Source organism: Copadichromis virginalis, linkage group LG2 (genome assembly GCF_057382275.1).
Source record: "Copadichromis virginalis isolate Kocher_CV1m ecotype Utaka linkage group LG2, C_Virginalis_male_GT1.1, whole genome shotgun sequence".
NCBI lineage: Eukaryota > Metazoa > Chordata > Actinopteri > Cichliformes > Cichlidae > Copadichromis > Copadichromis virginalis.
The window spans coordinates 22296308-22316171 of record NC_140619.1 but is presented as its reverse complement, the minus strand read 5'-3'; the positions used below and the strand labels follow the sequence as shown (position 1 = coordinate 22316171).

The 19864-nt window shown below is 43.6% G+C and overlaps 1 protein-coding gene across 2 annotated transcripts in view; it reads right to left on the bottom strand.

Moving 5' to 3' along the window:
• LOC146717260 (protein phosphatase 3 catalytic subunit alpha-like) overlaps positions 1-19864 on the bottom strand; it is a 35951-nt gene that overhangs the window by 15893 nt on the left and 194 nt on the right. For both annotated transcript variants that reach the window (XM_085473715.1, XM_085473724.1), the window contains exons 1-4: positions 19511-19864; positions 6384-6584; positions 2380-2504; positions 489-600 (exon numbers count right to left, since the gene is read on the bottom strand). The exon at positions 19511-19864 is cut by the window's right edge and continues 194 nt beyond it. In XM_085473715.1, coding sequence (XP_085329841.1) covers positions 489-600; positions 2380-2504; positions 6384-6584; positions 19511-19553 — 481 coding nt within the window. In that variant the 5' untranslated portion in view covers positions 19554-19864. The remainder of the gene's footprint in view (positions 1-488; positions 601-2379; positions 2505-6383; positions 6585-19510) is intronic.

The following is a 19864-nucleotide window of genomic DNA, read 5'->3' as shown; positions in this document are numbered from 1 at the left end:
AGTTCAGAAAGTGGTATTGTTGTATTATATTAATATGTTACATAATTAGCAGGTATATATCTCTGTGCTATCTTTAGCTGCACCCTGCTAACTAAGCTAGCTAGCTACCTTTAGCTAATAACGCCTGGCTTTGAAAATACAACAAAACATGATACCTGCTATAGGAAATACTGACTAATTACTGATTTTTCCTCTTTTTTAAAAACCATGTTTAGGTGTTATTCAAGCACAAATAAACTCTTAGCTGTAAACTGAGCAGTGTAAGTTGTAAATGTATGATCCTGAACCAGTTAGCATGCTAATTTTTTCGCCAAGTTTGTAACCAAACTGAAAATATGTTCTCCAGTCAGCTGAGATTTACAAGATCTGTTCAAACCACTAATAATCAAAACTAAATAAGCACTGCTTAACATCGGAGGGTGAAAGGAGCGGAAGAACCAATCCCAAAATAAAAGAAAAATGGGCCGTGTAACGAAAAGCCAACTCACATTCTTGTTTGAAGGTGAAATATTCTGTCAGATGTCTACATTCATGGTTCCCCCGGAGAAGAAAGAGCGTCTTTGGGTAGAGGATTTTCAGTGACCACAGATACAACACACACTAAATATTCACCAAAAGAAGAGAAAACATGAGAAATTGAGTTCAGCAGGTACACAACTGCAACAGCATTTCGATTTTCAAAGAGTGCAGATGTCAAATTAATTTTACATCGCAGGCCATAAACAGCCCACTTTGATATGAAGTGGGCCAGACCAGGCAAACTCCCCTTTTTAATCAATGTACAGAAGTTTAAGTACACATTTAATCTCAGAATAATCTCATGATATAAGAAGAAGTACAATTCCAATAGTTTTTCTAAATGCTGCTATAGTAAATGAAAGAAATCTGTCTGTATGACTCTTCCAACACGTTCTCACTCCCAAAGCGTAACATTTTACGCTAGGTGACAAATCGTTGGTATATTACGCTTTTGACCACCCAACACGTCCCTATATTACGAGTTCGGAAAAATTAGGAAACATGAGAGCCGTTTGGTTTTAAATCTGCACATGTACGTCTATTTTGCATAAATCGTTTTGGAAAACACTTCACGATTAAGGTGGTGGTTAACGTTAAGAATAAGGTTATGATTAGGGTCAGGGCTGGAATACACAGCTGAAACATGTGTTACCGCGGGAGTGTAATTCTATTCGATTTCATCCACAATCTGGCGCGCAACATAGGAACGTGGAAGGTCACCTTCCGCGTTCCTATGGAATGCCTCGGGACATGACAAATCGTCGGTATATTACGCATTGGGAGTGAGAACAGGCTGGACTCTTCAGGCTTAAATTGTAAAGTAAAACTTCTCATTTCTAGAGCATACGGTGAAAAACAGGAACTTTACTGTCATTTAAGTTTTTGGTCTATTACTTAATTACATTGTTGTGCTATGAATGGCCATTAGGGTGGTCTTCATCAGTAGGAAAAACTGTAAAACTGTCTTGTATGTGCAGCATTAATCTGAAACTATGTCATATTGCCTAGAATCAAAGTTAAGCTCAAATTTTGGGGCTGAACAGTTTGGTCATTAGAGTACAGCAGGATGTGTGTTTATTTATCACGTTGGCTTTTTTACTCTTATCACTTAGGAAACCCTACAAATGGCTCAGAGGATGTTCTCTCACCTTTACACACCATCATCTCTGTTCTACATTTAGTCTCCTCCTTATGTGCCCTTCAGATGTGTTAGGAAGGTGGCCTAAATATCGCTCCCTCTGCTCCAAACTCACTCCGTGTCAGCGACATATCCCATATGCCACGGTGACTTGACAGGCTGAGACATTCACGCGCTTGTATATTGTGGATTCAAGTCAGTCTGCTCATCTGTACCACATTTCTGCTGGATAACGTAATCACACATTTCTTTATGATGCCCTCATCCATTTTGAAGAATCAAATATTCAAACAGCTCTTGGAATACCGTGCTGTTTCCATCCAACTTTCATGCATATTTACAGTAAGAAGCAAACTACACTCTGGTTAGCGTTTGCTGTCCTTAAATTGTTGCCTGTCCTGTAGAAACACATAGTGAATGGAAGTTGATCTCAGTAACAAGGACCCCCTGGTCACGAATTCTAAATTGCATCTTTATATGTGCATTTGTCAGACACATATAGTGCATCGTGTCACTGCTAATCTCAAGTACTTTTTGTACATCTGCAATACTGAATACCAAAATACACCTTGCCCCTGGAATGTGCATAATAGACTTCAATACAATGTACACCACATACACTAATCTGGCATACATAGCAACAAGGATAGTTGTTTTTTTCCCAACTGAATGCACAGCACTATAAATAAGACGTATACACAGTGTGCCCAATCCTTCCTCACCTCAATACTGAAGTACCCCCTGTCCACATAGTCCCCTAGGAAGAGGTAGCGCGTGTTCGCAGGAGAGCCTCCCACTTCAAATAACTTCATCAGGTCGAAGAACTGGCCGTGGATATCTCCGCACACTGTGGAAACAGCACACAACAGTGTCAGGATTATAAACACCGCAGTTTTCAGCTCCCACATAACAAATTCAGCTCAAAAATATGGGACCGTCTTTGCTTCAGTGGCTCCATATGGCCTGATTTGCATCTGCAGAGGTATATCTGTCCTGGCTGCTGATCTAGAAACACCACTCATCTGTTTGGATAGAAAAAACAGCAAAAATGTGTTTTAAAAGCTCCTTAAAGATTCTACTCGATCATTTCAAGGTCTGTTTAAAAACTACCTGAAAAAGACCAGAAATCAGAGCTGGAAGTTTTGTGCTTTTTGGGGCATCTGTCCAGTTTTTGATCTATTTTCTTAACTGCATATCCAACTCCGGGTCATGGGGAGTGGGCTACGATAAGGGGGAGGTGGGATACACCCACCAGTGGATCATAGGCTAGCAAATCTAGAATTAGATTAGATTAGATTAGATTAGATAGAACTTTAGTAATCCCTCGGGTGGGTTCCTCTGGGAAATTCGATTTCCAAAAAGCACAGCACCGACAGAAGTTTCAGAGTTACAGAATATTATATATATATATATATATATATATATATATATATATATATATATATATATATATATATATATATATATATATATATATATGTACACACACACACACACACACACACACACACATATAAATACAGAGACAATATAAATAAAATATACGAAGGGGATAAATAGAATAAATAGGAATAAAAAATAAAAATACAAGTGAATGAATTGCACATTTCGAGTATTGAGGTCTATTGCACTGTTGACTATTTACAAAAGTATTGCACAAAAGGTATTGTACAGTGAGGTGAAGAGGCACTACAGCTTAGTTGTTCCCCCCTCCTTTGTCCTCCTGTTTCCCCTCCCTCTCCCCTCCAGAGAGGAGTTAAACAGTTTGATGGCGTGTGGGACAAAGGAGTTTTTAAGTCTGTTAGTTCTTGTCTTGGGGAGAATATGTTACTGTGAGTTATTTGTATTAACAGACTTGAGAATTCTGTGTTCAGTTTTTTTTACATCAGTTAAACACACCTTACTAACCAAGATAGCGAGGATTAGCTTATAATTATAATAATTATAATAATTAGCTTATAATAATTAGCTTATAATTTCGCACCCGATGCTGGATTTTATGTATTCATGACGACGTGCAATCACGTTCAGGGTAAATCCGATTTGTTTGTATCTGGCTTTCTTGATTGACCTTTGCATCATCTTATTGTATGCAAGCTTTTGTGAGCTTTCTCTTTTGAATTGTTACAAGTTGCTTCCAGGAGTAAATCAGGCTGCACATGCTGAAGACTTCACATTTTGAACGACTTCAGGACTGTCTGCCCGTACGATCTGCCAGCATACATCTTACCATCCGCCTCCCTCGCCATCTGTCTGGTCTCTCCTTTCACTTTTAGTTGATGTCATAGTTCCCCTCTGCAGCCATTTTACGATGGCCATTTTGCATCTGTCTGACCGCCTTCGTCTGCCTGTCTCTCCATCTGCTTGCCATGATAATGTCTGTTTTTGTGACTACTTATAAGCATTTGCTTTAATTTGAACTGGGAATTGGGAATGAGAAATGTCATGAGTGAAATTGAGCCGTACCTGCCTGCCTCCTCTGAGCTGTCTCGGTATTCTCCCAGAAGCCTTCGTGTGACATCCTAAAAGCCTGTCAGTTCAGATTTTAGCCATCCAGCTGTCTGTCTGTCTTAGAGCTCATACTTTGAGACGGCATCAAAGTGCTGAAGTATTCTTTGTATCCCCTTTATATTGCATTTTTGGTGAAAGCTCTTTCTACGTGAGTCTATTTTGCTGGACAAACATCTTGAGAAAGTTGAGGGTAAACAGGAATATTTCCTCTGGATGAGTCCGACTCTACCAGAGGAAAAGGGGAAAGATGCAGAGAAGACAGCGCGAATGGTGAAATGTAACAGTCATTTCCAATCACGGCACACTCTCAGGAAATTTTTGTGTGTTTCTGAGTCAGACTCTGGTGAAGTGGAACCAGGAAAGCGGGATCAATATGTTGCTCGTTGGGAACAAACAGGTTAGAGAACCTCTGCACTAAGCTGCTTATGATTGACTGTCTCTCCATCTGCCCATCTATCTGTCCTTGTCCCTGGGGATCTGTACCTGTGAAAGCTGAGCGATGTTCCCACACTGCGTGGGCACAACAAGCCCACACAGAATTATCACACCGCTCGCATTTGCATAAATGCAGCACGCAGAAGCACAGACACATAGGTACACGAGCCAGGCAGAGTCAATAGGTTGCCAGTGTCTGCGTCTGCCTGGCCGCTTGTCTGTCATCTCTGTCATTGTCTCAGAAACTTTCTTTCTATTTTGCTCTCCCTCGATTTCGATCCCCGGCTTCTCCTCCGCATCCTACTCAGTTCTTACCATTTCCCTGGGAGGGGAATACATGCAGCTATTACCCAAGCCAGAGCGAGCTGTTGCGCCAATTGGGTCTCTCAGTGAAGTGCGACCGAACAACAGTTCATATTAAAAGGGTGGCAGATACATATGGCAGATTAATGAATCAATGAATGGATTCTGATTAATACATAATTACTGATCTTTATGCCTTTTTGCTCCACAGCTCTATTTCTCTGCCTCTCCGTGAGACTGCTGCTATCTGTCTCCTCACTGTGAAATGTCTGATCTATTCTGCTTGTCACTCATGCCTGCATTTTAACAAACAAGTAGCCTTTTTTTTAATTTTGATGTCGCTTTGCTCAATGGGTGACTTGCAGATGCTTTTAATAAATAAAACGTAGACATTTTGCAATTTAAAACAGGTGAACGATAGTAAAGAACACCTTTTTTGGCTTATGATAGTCTGGAGGCCACAGTGAGTAGGGTTACCTACCATAGCCATGGTATAAAGACGCTACACCTTTCAATTCGAGCTACATTTAATTTTCAGTAATGCAGTAATGTCACATGTTCGTGTGCCAGTCTACATATACTGCTCTTTCTAGAGATAGCATGCTAACACAAAACTATCCAAGAACCCAGAGTTATGATAAAGCTGAGTGTATGCTGACCCAGAGCCTGAACTTCAGCAGGTAACAAGCTGGGATGAGCGGTCAGGATTCGGAATCGCTTTAAATTCTCTTTGTGCTGGTTTTCATCTTTGCTTTGTGTTTAAGCTTTATGTTAATGCACAAACAGAAAAAAAAGATCATATGTGTTTCCTCAATAGGTTGGGGATTTGTGTAGGCGTGTGGGACTGTAGCTTAAGGTTTATATTGTTAACTGGTAATTATGTAACAGTGCATTTCAGGTTATTTTACAGAGTAACACGAAAGATCAGAGCCCAACAAAATAAATATAGGCCAAAGAGTATATCGTGGAAGACAGTGTGGGAGATGTAACTAACTTGATTGGTGGTCTGAAATTTACAGGTTCTTCATCAATCATGTGATGGACTTTATCTTAGTTGAATGCAGTTTTCCCAACATATAAATAAAAGTTAAGATGTGGGAGTGGCAGTTGGGGTCTACTCCAGTAAAATAAATTTAAAAAGCAAAATATAAGGAACACGTTTAGTGCTGTCAAGAGACATTATAAGATAACCCTGGGACTCCTGCAACAGCAATGAGTATAACTTTCAGGGGGAAAGAGCTGTTTAAAAAATGCAATGATTTCTTTTCCATAGGTCTTTCAACATGGCTGCCCAGTGCAGACACTTTCTTCTAGAGAGACTTTGCAATACTCACGAAGTCTCATATAAAGTTGGAGACCTGATCAGCTTCCCTGTGCGGGGAAACCGCTTTGCGCGGCTAACTCTTGCAAGAAAGCGCGTTAGCTTTCCAACTGTTTTCTACCATCTCCTAATTGGTGCGTTGAATCCCTTCCTTACCCGTGACTGGCGCCTCAATATCCAACATAGTGCGCTCCTGGCGCAGGATGGCGGCGCCCTCATCGATGATGCGCAGGGCCACGGCTTCCTCGAGACGGCCTTCCTTTGTGAGGTGAGCTTTGAGCAGGTCCACTCGCGGCCGGCCCTCCGCGTCAAACACCTCCTTCATGGTCAGCCGATGGGCCAGGGGGAAGGGGACCGCTGGAGATGGAAATGTGGAGATGATGGAGAAAGTGCGGGGGATGAGATGGAAGGAAGGGAGTTAAATTATGCAGGGAGAGGGAGAAAGAAGCCGGAAAGAGGAGATTGTGTATTACAATGCAGAAAATGATTTATTGATATTTCCTGTACACTTCAACAAGCTTGCCCACAGTTGTCAGAAGCCCCAATCCTCACCATTATCCTGATCATACCTCTGCTGCAGGCTTGCAGTGTGCGCGTATGTACATGTGTGCGTTGTGTGTGTGTGTGTGTGTGTGTGTGTGTGTGTGTGTGTGTGTGTGTGTGTTATGGAGGCCTAAGCGGGTTGTACTGAAGTAGGGGCTGCCACAGTTATCAGGGCTGCTGCCTCTGTTCTGCAGCAATGTCTTTCTTACATAATGAAGGCCCCCAGGGTGCCAATGGAGAGGGGGGTTGACTGACGATGAGGGTGATACAGCAAGAGTACACAGCTGCACGTGAGAAGGCGTGCGCACACACACACACACACACACACACACACACGCACACATATATGAAGACACGCTTGACAAAAGCGCACACACGCCCTGTTGTTAGCAAACAGGCAGAAACTATGTGGCACGCTCCTGCACCCGGCAGAGGTGCAGGAGCATCTGTACATCATGTATGTCACACTGGCATTAACATGCACGACTGCACAAGTGTGTATAAGTGGCAGTGCACACACACACACACACACGCACACACACACACACACACATACACACACACACACACAAGCTCATAAAAGGTATTGTTATGAAGGATCCACAGAGCCTGTTTGAGCCCCACCAGTGCTAACACAGATAATGGCCTAGATCACACGCTAAAATCTAGGCCTGGCTCTGAATGCGCACGCACACACACACACACACACACACACACACACACACACACACACACACTGTCACTTTGTCTCTGTTTTGCACTCTCTCCTCTTGTCCCTTCTCTGTTTTTTTCTGTTTTCGCTCGCCTCTCCCTCTTGCTCCTTCGCTCTCTTCTTTCTGCTCTAACAGGCCACAGTCTCCTCCGCGAGGTTCCACGCTGATGTCTGTCGTTACATTTTAATGTGACCGCGCGTTTTCATTCTTTCTTCACAGTATAAGCAGCTCAGCAAAAACACGGAGCCAGTCAGCAGGGTTTAATGTAGTCATTGCTGAGACATCGGCGTCATTTAGCCAATGCTAAATGAGCCGTTGCAATAAAATATATTACAATGTGACTTTAGTCAAAATATGTCTGTTAACGCACGAACAGTTGCTGACAAAGCCTGCATTTGTGGCTGTTAATCAACATGGAGAAAGAGGTGACGTTGAGATTTTTGTTCCGCCGAAAACTCAACACACCCTGAATACGTTAACCCTCCCGGCACACACAAAGATCTACCTGATTCATATTTAGATGTTCCAGAATATCTAAAGTCACCTCAGGCTGCTGCTAGATAACTGCTACTGCATCCCCATGACACTTTTACACACCTTAAGATTGAACACAACACAGGAGAGCATGCTGAGACATCCCAGGACACTTCAGGCTGCCAAGCTGAAGGGTCTGCTTTCCATCGATTGAGAACAGCGGTTCTTACATGTTAAAACCATTTTTGCATTACAAGTTAGGAGCGATTAATATTTTAAAAGCCTTGTGCACCCCAGGCTGTCAGAGAACATAAGCCCAAAAAGGAATTACTCATGCATGCTGGTATTTGTGTGACATTATATTTATTTATAAAAGGAAACAACAGGGCTCAGGCAGTATGTGGATAAACCTCCTCCTTCAGTGTACCGTCCTGTACCGGCATATAGCACCGCACTGTTCTGAGCTGTGCTACAAAATGTACTCGGGCTGGAACATGTCATTACAAAAAGCTGCCAGCACAGTGTTAGAAGGGCTGCGGTACTCTTTTAAAACTCAAGCACACACATGAACTCAATTTGTGGATGTATATTTCTGGTTGAAGGTAAAACTGAGGCCTCAAGTGTGCATGTGTGTAACAGCGAGAGAGCCTGAGGAGGGAGAGGAGGGTAGAAGTGAGAGGGACGGAGTGTGAAACTCGTAAATTGTGAGAGCAGTGTGAAAGTAGGGCAGGTAGGAGAGAGTGAAGAGAGCAGCAGAGACACACAGCTTGGGAAAGGAACTATACTTGGGAAAACTATACTTGGTAGTTGGGGAATAGAGGCGAGAAGAGGTTCGGCACAGGCAATGGCAAACCGTTTGATGAGTGTACAGTTCAAGAGGAATGCTAGGAGATTTGAGTCCAATCTTATAGCTCTGAGCGCACGTGCAGAGGTTAAAGACAGACAGATGTAAATTACGAAGAGACCTTGTTTGGATTTAATAAAGTGATTCTGATACAAATCTGAGAAACATGCCCGTACAGCTTTTCTGTCTCAGAGCAATTTTCTGCTTGTAACAATGGAAAGCTTTCTGCAGTATGCATATGAATTTGCAAGCCTGGAGGAGAACATTAAGGCAGAGGAAATGCATTTAAGACTTACTGTACACTCATAATATACAGTATATTACACCATTGCAGGAGTCCGACCATCAGATCATCCTATAGGTCTGGCTCATGCATTTGCATACGTCTTATACGAGTCTATACTGGATCTTATTGAACAAAGAAAGTGGATCAAGTGAGAACAGGTTGGGAGGGAGCATGCCAGTGTATCCTTGAGCAAGATACTAACCCCAAGTTGCTGCCGATGTATTTGTGGGAGTCTGAATGTTTGACAGAAAGTAAACATAGAAAAAAGTGTGATTTGAGCTGTCAAGTCGAGTAGAAAAACGGTACATACGAAACAGTCCATCTACCATTTTTCCCTTTTATTTCATTAGAATTTTATGCTATGCTAGTAGCTCTGAGGTGCTTCATGCTAAATGCTAACACTAGTTGTTGTCACATCCCACCAAACACGGATGAAACCCTGACATCATCTCCCACGCTACAAGACAAAAAACTGGGCAAACATTGAAGTGCAAACGATGACGCTGTTTCCAGGAGAATAGAGGTCGAGTCACATGATCTTTTACAAAGGCTGAATAACAATCAGGTTAATGCATTTAGGGCAATTAAATGCATTTGTCAGTGACGTCTAATATGGTATGTAAATGGTAAACAGAAAGCCACACATCTTCTGCATGTGCTCACACTGCTATTACCAGTGCCTTTTTAAAAAATGTAAACAGTACTTTTAAGCAAATTCTGGCCATTTAGATCAAAATTGTGGGTGACTTCACCTCCCTATCTCTGATGTCAGCATCAGACTCAGAGATTTTACTATTCAAGGATGAAGATGTATAGCTCAGCAGGACAAGAAATGGCCTGAAAGCCTGAGGTCACTGTACAGGTGTCTTTTTTTTCTTCTTCATCCTTTCTACGGAGAACATTTTGTGCATTTTGAACAATAAAGAGATGGTAAAACAAATATTCTTCAACACTTGCTGCCTCTTGGCATCCAGGCAATGTTCAAGAAGCTCCTGGAACCAGCGCCATTCCCACTTTCGGTATGGAACTAACTTTCAACCATGAGTAGACGTTGAAAAAGGACCGCCACCCGAGGGCTATTCAACGGTAAAATATATGCTGGGATGCAAAGATGAATAATGTTCATGTTGTTAGTAGTACATAATCTACAGATTTTACACAAAAAGTAACAGTCCCATTTTAAAATGTTTGACTTCAGAGAGGAATTGGTTACAGCTTGGCCACTCTAAGGGGCCATAGTGCTAAACTCTGGGCTCAAAAATATCTACATCCATCTTTTATATAAAGCCCATAGTAGATTTTGAGCATTATTTTTTTAGGTACTCAAAGTTTGAACTCTTAATATACAGGAAGCAAAACAAAAAATGTTGAAGCCCAGTGGAGTTCAGGGTTGAGTTAAATTCCAAGTTAGTCCATTGTCAGCTGAGCTTTTCATTATTAACCATTTCATCCCGAAGGACATCGAATTAAATATTAACGGCTAAACTGAATGTTCTGTAACCCTGCTTGACCCTCACATACATGACGCTGACTGTGCTACCTGCCGGAGGGACTTCGGGGGTGGAAATTATTTTTCCAAGTCTGTGTGAGAAAATTATGTTTTTGTTCCTAACAAAGGCTCATTATGTGTCATTTGATGGCGATGACAAGAAAAGACCACAAATTTCTGTGTCACATCTTGTGCTGAAGGTTCAATACGCAGAATAATTTCAAGTGGTGTATTGCAACTGGCCTATCTACTCTCACCAGAGACCACGAGGAGCAGCGATTTACCGTCTTTTTTCTGAAGACAAGCACCTCAGCCACAAAGCCCAGGAAACTCTTAAATTAATTTTGGCTAAATTTAGTCAACAATGCTTGTGTTAGCATTTATTGTTAAAATGCTCACCTCATGGTTTTACTTGGTCTTTCATACCAAGTTATTATTATGCAACATTTTTGTAACCTGCCAAGGGAATGCAGACGCAAATTAGCTTTAAACTACCTCAGGTACAATGGACGAACACAAATACCAATTTAAAATAAAAGAATTCATGCCTTCAGCTCTGACTGTGTGTTATGGTTCCGATGTCATGGCAAAACTTTAAATAGTCAAACGTGTAAATGGAAAGAAACTGTGCTTACTTTGATTTACAGTCAGCTCACCTTTGTTGCTATTGCATTTCTTGAAGTTAAAAAAAAATTGAAAATCTTTATGTTTTACCCCAAACATGATCCTTTTTCTGACCCTGGTGCCAACCTAAACAGTAACTGAAAGCAATGGCAGCCAGCGAATTTAAACACAACTTGAGGATAAAAGTTTGAAAGTCATCAGTTCCATATGGGACTGGAAACGCAGTCTCTTGTGTGAGTGGCACGTGACTTGCTTCCACCAACCCTCCAACTGCTCTATAAATTTAAAAGCGCTTTACTGTGTTTCCATAGAGACAAATCAACAGATAAAATTTAGTAGTTCACTAACCTCCCCACCATGTGTCGCAGGAACTGCTTCTGTGCTTGTACACAAAAGAGAGAAAATTTGTCTCCAAGAGTACAAATAACTGCACTTCATGACTATTTCTTGAACTGTTGTGAGACTGTTTGGTGTGAAGATGAAGGCCTCAGCCAGAGAAACAATGGCAAAGAGCCATCTGGCAGCCACTGGTCGTATTCCCCAATCACTTGTGAATGGTTGCTGGAGGTTGCGGGCAGTCACGATGAAACCAATTGTTAAATCTCCATTCATGCAAGCCTAGAGACTGGTAACCACTAGTCACTAGGGAAGTGTGTATTCTGCAACTGGTTAGCGAGTTGTTAGTGGTAAATGAAATTGATTACAAAGAAGTACATGGTGGAGCACCAGAAACCTCCATGTGATTGCCTTGGGCTCTAGTAGACTGCTGCTGTCACCCATAGTTTGCACGAAAGACGCCGACTAGTAAGCAAATACTTGCTGACTACTCACCAACTTTGACTAGTGCAACGCAAATAGGTTGCCATTCACCTTTTTCCAGTTTCACTACAACTCAGAAAATAAATGGTGAGTGTTTGCAGACAAGTCTGTGTTTTCCATGCAGACACAGACTCTGTGTAAGTTCTTGTAATGCACTGTCAGAGTGTGTTGCTTGGATGAACCCCAGGAAGAATAGCTGCAGCACTGCTGTAGTTAATGGAGATCATAATAAGCTAACTAAACCGTGCCAACCTGCTAGCAAACAAAGCAACAACAAGGAGGTTTTTGGTGCAACACCCTCTTTACAACTGAGTTCACCTAGCAGCAGTCAGCAACAATCACTAACCGATCAGGGAACACACGTTTTTTCCTCGTGACCACAGGTTGCCAGGGGCTTCCCAACTGGTCTGTAGGCCTGTGTGGCTGAGAGGCTTTAAGAGTCTGCACATCTAAAGTGACTAAAATCTTTGCACAATGCTAAAGCTGTTTACATAAAATAGGATGGATGAATACTGTAATATACAGAAAGAAGGAAAGCGTTATCAATAAGAGTAGCTCTTACGAAGCACTCTGATGGCATCACATTGACTGGGATAAACAATAAGCTAGGCTAAATCAATCATTTCAGGATGTAGAATCGAAGCATATGTCTTAACTTTAATACTAAAACTGAGGACGTCCTAGTCAATTGCTAATGGATACTGTGCAGTGTCAAAAAAACTGTACTTAATCAGTTAATCATGAACCTTTCACGGTAACATCACCTGTCATGCACTGGCACATAAATGCATCGTGGCAGTATGACATGAAGCCCATGTATGCCCAAACATCAGCGCAAGCCTTTATACTTATAAGGAGGACACCTGAGGTCAGATGACTGTTTTTATATCCCGCGTTTTTCTGGAAGACTTGAGTAAATTATGTAACACAAGTAAGATAACTGCTTGATTAATATCAGAATTTAAGACGACTACAGACAAATGTTGATTACAGAAATGTGCTACCCCTGGCGCCTCTAATCTGGCACACTCTAACAAACTATGAAGTAGGATGCTTTTAATGATTTCCTATTTTTCTCAGTTCTCAGCAGTGTGAAGGTCTAAATAGTTTGGCTTCCGAACATCTTTGGAAAAGCCCTGCTGTTAAATATCAGGCAGCTGGGTACAACCGGCACATTAATATTAATGTAATGTGTGTTGTCATTAGGAATACATCAACGAAATACTGAGTAAAATAGCGTCTCACACACAGATATCGGCATAGTAAAGATGGTGTGTCTCTAACGTCCGCATGAGCTCAGACCACAGCGGCCACACTTCCTCAGTGAAGTGGCGGCTGGCAGTATTTCTCCCAAATGCTGCTCTAAGGCATTTTAACACTTTGTGATGCTGCCAAGTGTTTCAACCTTGGGAGGGAACTTTCCTTCCAGAAAGTACAGTCTGAGCTGTCCCCTGTCTGAGTACAGATGACAAATACAGTGAACTCCACTTTCTGGAGTGGAGTGAAAAAAGAAAAAGTTATTCATCCAAAACTGTCCACTTCGCGTGATGCATAGCGTGCGTGTGAGGTGAGACGGACCGAACGGCGCGAGATGAGCAAATAGGTGAAAGCTTTTCCGTCTTTTTTTCCTCATGCACTTTGTACTGTTTTCGTCTTCTGGCCCACTCTCCACAGCTGAACTCCCCAGTGTGGAATTTATTAGGCGCCAGAGCTGCCAGCTCAGCCAAAAATCTCCCCATTGCAGAGCACTGAGGGGGAGCCTGAGAGAAAAATCTATGACATAGCTGTCAACCAAATCTCCTAGATTTGTTTGGGCTGGCCTAATAGCCTAACTGGAGCAGAATCTGATCGGAATCCTATTGTTTTGTGTGCATCGTCCCTAATGGCTAAAGTCAATTACGGGGAACTATTTCATCAGTTTTAATAACACAGGGACACCATTCATGATCAGACAGGCTGGTGCAGGATGCAGGAAGTGACAGCAAGCGAGAACAGACAGATTGCAGAAATGACGGTAGAAGGCACCCATGATCCATCTGTCCTCGTTTGTGTCTTTCCTCCAAATGTTGTAAAATATGACTAAAGAGGTATAAAACAAAACAAACTCGTGCCTCCTAATCGGCCGGGCGTCAGATCACCGAGGCGAGAAGCAAATTGTTTTTGGAAGCAGCCAGTTAATACGAAGACAAGGTGAAAATGCTGTATCCACAATAATTAGAGCAGCATATACGTGTTACGTGCAGGCTATGAATGAACTCATTACTGTGCAATGCTGAGCCTCCCCAGACTGTAACCGTCTGATGCTCATCCAGTGACATCAAACACAGCTGATTGCACGCCTGTATATGTACGTGTTTGTATGTTAGATGTGTTGCCCTCTCCAGGACCTCATCTAAAGTGATCGCACACACACACACACACACAGCTCCCAGGATCGTTTCAATCCTACTGTCTACTGTCTGTACATGAATAAATGAAGGTGTAAGAAACCGGGGGGGGGGGGGGGGGGGGGGGGGGGGGTTAAAGAATGAGAGCAGCAAAGAGAGAGAGGGAGTGAAAAAATTGGGGTGTATGAGAGAGATGCATCTGTTCACATGTGTGTGCGTGCGTGCGTGCGTGCGTGTGTGTTTCTACCATCTTTGACCCAGATCAGGAAACATGGATTCGTGGGTCTTTGAAGGTGGTGGAGGTGGTGGGGGGGGGACAGCTAAAGATACGTTTGAAGTTGTTCAATTAATGCACAGTTCACACATGATGGACCATCTGTGTACACACACACACACACACACACACACACACACACACACACACACTGAAACAACGGCCCATCCCCTAACAGCCTGTCCTCATTAGACAATCCCTCTCTCCCTCTCTCTCTCTGGAGTACCTCCTCTATAAATAGCCTTTGCCCTGCCACCCTCCCCACAGGGCAAACACAGACCTGTCAAGGTAGGACCCCTGGCTCACAACAGTGATGCCACAATCCGACACACACACACAGACACACACGCACATTTCACATAGAGGAATGGGATTGTATGTTACACCAAAAGGAAATATGCCAACTTTGCCCCAAACCTTGCTAGAGGTGATGTGGTGTGTGTGCAAGTGAGTTTGAGTGTGTTTGTGTGTGGTTTATGCATGTATGAATGCATATATGCATGTGAGCATATTGGATCACTCAGCTTTGGCGAGTACTCTTCAAAAATGTAGTGATTTGTTCAAAAGGTCATGAGCTATAACAGGCATATTTGACCTTTGCACTTTGAACCAGTGCGAGGATGCAGTTCAGCACATGATATTTTCTTTACCTTAAATATGACCAGATATTAGACAGCAAAATGATAATAATAATAAGGCCTGCCCTGTATGATCTGCCAGCATGCATCCTAGCATATTAGCACAGTATCCTGAGTAAATCATGACCCAGAGCGGAAGTAACAACTGTAACAACTGAGCTAAAAAAGATGTAATGACACAACAACAGTATCATCCACTGAGTTTGCAGTGTTATTACGTACGCTTGGGACGGTCGGTGACAGGAAAGTGTTGATTTTTCTCTTCTGTCACTACTCTAGTGGTGCAGACCTTTTCACATCATTCACCTCAACTTGTCTTCAGGAGAAAAGTTGTAACTATCTGTAATAATGATGGCCCCGTTTCACTCAGCTGAGCCAGCAGAGTGCACGCTACCAGGACACTGACACTGGGACATTTAAATGAAACATAGCCATGATTAATCTTATTAGTCACACCCTGTGTTTGACAAGCCAAAATATCCACCATGAGTAAGGGCTGTCAGACTGCAGGATACCGAAAGCCCAGCAGAGTCACATTCAGGGGTATTTGTGTTTTAATTTGTGTTCTGATGGGCTGTTTTCAGCACACAACGACTAGATATTTGGGGTGTTTGGATGAAATGGGGGAAAACATGAGGGTCATTTAAGTTTGCATGGTACTTGGTACTAATGTTGTTTTTTCTCACAGCATTAGCTGCTGATTCCAGTTCAAACCACAACACCAATGGCTATTTTTCTCAACAGGTGCGCTCTAAGCTACAAGTGTCACAGTCAGCCCTGAAAGTGAGCCAGCACGCTCAACACCAGAGCCCTGAAACTAGCTGACCAATAATAAATAGGAGTCATCAGGCTAATTATATTAATTCTGCCATAAAAAAAGCATCAATAAAACAGAAGCACTGCACTTAGCATTACACATAAAGGTACATTATTTTTTGTTCTTGTGTTGTTAAACCAAGCGTTAGCCTAGCAGCATGCTACACTTTTTTAAACCCTTTCTTTGGTAAAATACACACTGTTACACATTTTATACATATATCTGCTCTTGGTGCCCATGAAAGCTTTTTAGCACCACTTGTGTGCTTTAATGGTGCCCAGCTTGTCGATTTTTATTGAGCTATTGTACCAACCTATTGTGCAAAGGTTTTTTGTTTTGTGTTTTTTTTTTTTTACATTTGAGGCATCTTAAAGGGTCTCCAATTCATTCTGTAGCCTCACAACTCCCCCCAGAATACAGCCAGCATCACAAAGAATGAGCTCACTGTCCGTACCGTCACCCAGCAGCTATGATTTCAGTGCAGTATTTGATGATAGCATTAAGTCAGTGGTCTACTTACAGATGAAAGTTCAAATTTTGAATATTTAAGATTGCTAGCTACTGACTCGTGGGTATAAGACTGTCCTGTGTCACCAGTGACCACTAGAGGAGACAACAGTTTCTAAATTATGCTGCTGAAACTATAATAGCATCAACATGGCTCTACTGTACATACAGAGGGGTTTCTGCAAAACTCTCAACATGTGTTGTCTTCAAATAGTGTGCATTACATGCAATTCAAATATAAGCCTTTTGTGACAGACACACCCACGCATACATACAAATGCACAGAGAGGGCATTGGGTTGGTTAAGTAATCAAAGAGTGTGCAAAGTCCATTAGGATGATGCTCTGCTACTCAACAGTGTGAAATACTACTCCTTCCTTTCTCTCTCTGTGTGTCCCTCTGTGCCTCCTTCTCTCACCCCAGCTACTTCACCTCCTCCGTGGCCTTGTCACATTTTCTCATTCCCTCTCTTCCTCACCTCGCCCCCACACTCTCTGCCTCTTTGTCCATTCCTCTCTTTATGCCTCCGTCCTTTGGTTCCATGTCTGTGCAATGCTCTCTGCTGAACATTGCTAAAAATCTATAATGTGGGGAACTACCGGGCACAGTCCATCTGCCAGAAATGCCCACTCTTTGACGACGCTCCCATCCTTGCTGTGGCTTTGTTGACTCTACAGCATTCTCACCTTGCTGATGGATCGGTGTGTTTATGACAGAAGATGCATATGAGTGTGTGTTGGTCTGTGAGATGGATGATGCACGAAGATGTAGATAATTCCGCTGCTGGCAAAAGAGCTCAGTTGACCTAACTGCATTACAACACACATGCAAAGCAGAGCTGCGAATATAAAATGATATGTGGCTTCTGCACATGTGGAGGGGAGCTGGTAACTTGAGGGTGAGGGCTGATGGGATTAATGGATGGATGCGGCAGTCAGAGAGGATCCAGGTTTCCCTGCACAGCTGCATCCATGTAGTTTTTCCACAGAGGTGCAGCACAGACATATGCACACGCAGCCCTAAATTCCTACGTGCAAAAATCTGCAAGAGCTCTCACCCCCCCCCCCCCCCCTTCTGAGCACGACGCACCACGGAATACCGGGGCATGCCCGAGCGACGCATCCAGCTGTCAGCTCCTCTTCTTCCGGCAGAGAGACCTTGCGAGTTTATTAAGGGGAGCCAGTGGGAGAGACAGAGAGGGCATCGTCGCATGTGACAGGCTGCGTGCGTGGAAGCATCGCTGCCATGCCCAGCCTCGTTGTGACCCGATAAGCACGACAATCTGTGCAAGCTCACACGGATCACAACCCAAGCAAGAGACCCTCCTCGCCTCCCCCTCCTCCTCATATAGCCGCCCGCGCATAAAGCAAACAAAAAAAGGGGAAAAGGAGAGACTCAAAACACATCAAATATTCCACAATCTAATGATGCAACAACACCATTAGAGCGTTGTGCATCATACTCATCGGGCGATGGGGGTCGGATACGCGGCTCGGCATCCATAAACTCCATTTTGTCTCTCATTTGACACTCAAGAGAAACAAGAGGAGGATGGGTGGGTGGAAGGGAGGTGGGGGGGAAGCCAGGGAGACCTTAACGGAGACGTGGAAATAAGATACGCACGGGATTAGCAGAATCACCCACTGACACTCAGGGCCGTGTTTGAAAATGATAATAACGATACTACTAATAAAAACGTGGGTTTACAACAGCTGGTCGAGCCATGTCATGGTCACCGGTGGTTAAACGTTACAAGACGTTACAAGCACACACATCAGCGGCCGGTACGCCAAACTCACAGGGGGGATGACGGTGCGCACTCGGCCTGGCAAAGTTGTCCGCCTACCTGCTGTTCCAATCAATAATCTGATTTTGACTCGGATTTGATTTACAAACAAATAGAAGATAATGTAGGCCAACATATGGACGGACAGTTCGGCACATCTAACACAGAGAAGGCATCACGTGCAGTCAGATATGCAGCACACAAGCATCGATGACAGAAAGCTAAAAAAGAAAAAGAAAAAAGCCCCTTCCGAATGGCGAGCCCCCTTCAAGCAGCATCCTACCCCCCCTCACCCCCCGCGTTCTTCTTACACCGTTGCATACATGCAACATCATCCCGTGACACTATGCCCACATCCACAGCAGAAGCACGGAACGGTGGCTATCGCGGGTCGTACGCTCGACATTTATTTACCTTTATGTCTGCCTTTCGCTGTCATCGTCACACCGCTTGATGTTTCATTGGAACAAGATGCTCATCTCCCTCCCTGCTTTTACCTCTTATCACTCTCCCGGCTGTGCCTCTGTGGGGTATTATTCAGTAACGCGAAGCCACCGCTAGGAGTGGAACGCGTATGGAGCTCATGCAGCACAGGGGTGTCGCGCAAACGCTTTGGCTATACATAGAGGAAGAGACACCCCCCCCCCCCCTCTCCACCCCCCTCAGTTAGAAAGGGGGTAATGCCACGGTGAGGGGGTGAATTCTAATAGAATAACGAGGGAAGACCCTGATTATGGCTTACCGTGCTGGATACCCCCACCCCCTTTACTCCCCCCCTCCATCACCACCTCCCTCCCCTGAATGGTTCAGAGGCACATGCATGCTGACACGCCAGCCAAAATATGCTGTTTTTATTGTAATAATTAGGTGCTATGGAAAAAGAACCATAATGATAGTCATAATAAATGATGAGCAAAACACGTGCGAATAAGAGACAGTGGTGCAACGGCAGGGATGCAAACAGAATAAAATTAAATTAAAAAAAACAAACAAACAAAACAAACTAAAAAATAACGATGAGTTACAGCAGATTATTGGCACAGAGGAGCTCTCACTGGCCGTGCAGGGTTTGACATGCCTACATTTGATCACCCGGTCGGTGGGACTTGCGTTGCAGTCGGACATCCTGGAGTCGGGACGGGAACAGAGCCGAAGGGGTTTGGGGAAAGGGGGGGCTCTCTCTTCTGTCAAGGGCCGAGATTGTGGTGTCGGGTCCTCCGGCAGGCGTCGACAGTATGCGCGGTTGCTGGGTGCTTTTCTTGCTGCAGTAGTGGCATCACTCGGTGGAGTCTCCGTGCTCTCTCGGACGGGGGAAGCCTGCTGCTGCGCCTGCGGTGACTTTGGGGGAGGATAGGCGGATACCTAGCTGCTGTTGTGGCATGCTTGGATCCCGAATTTGTTTTCTGAGAGGGGGCGGGAGGGGGGTTGGTGTGTGT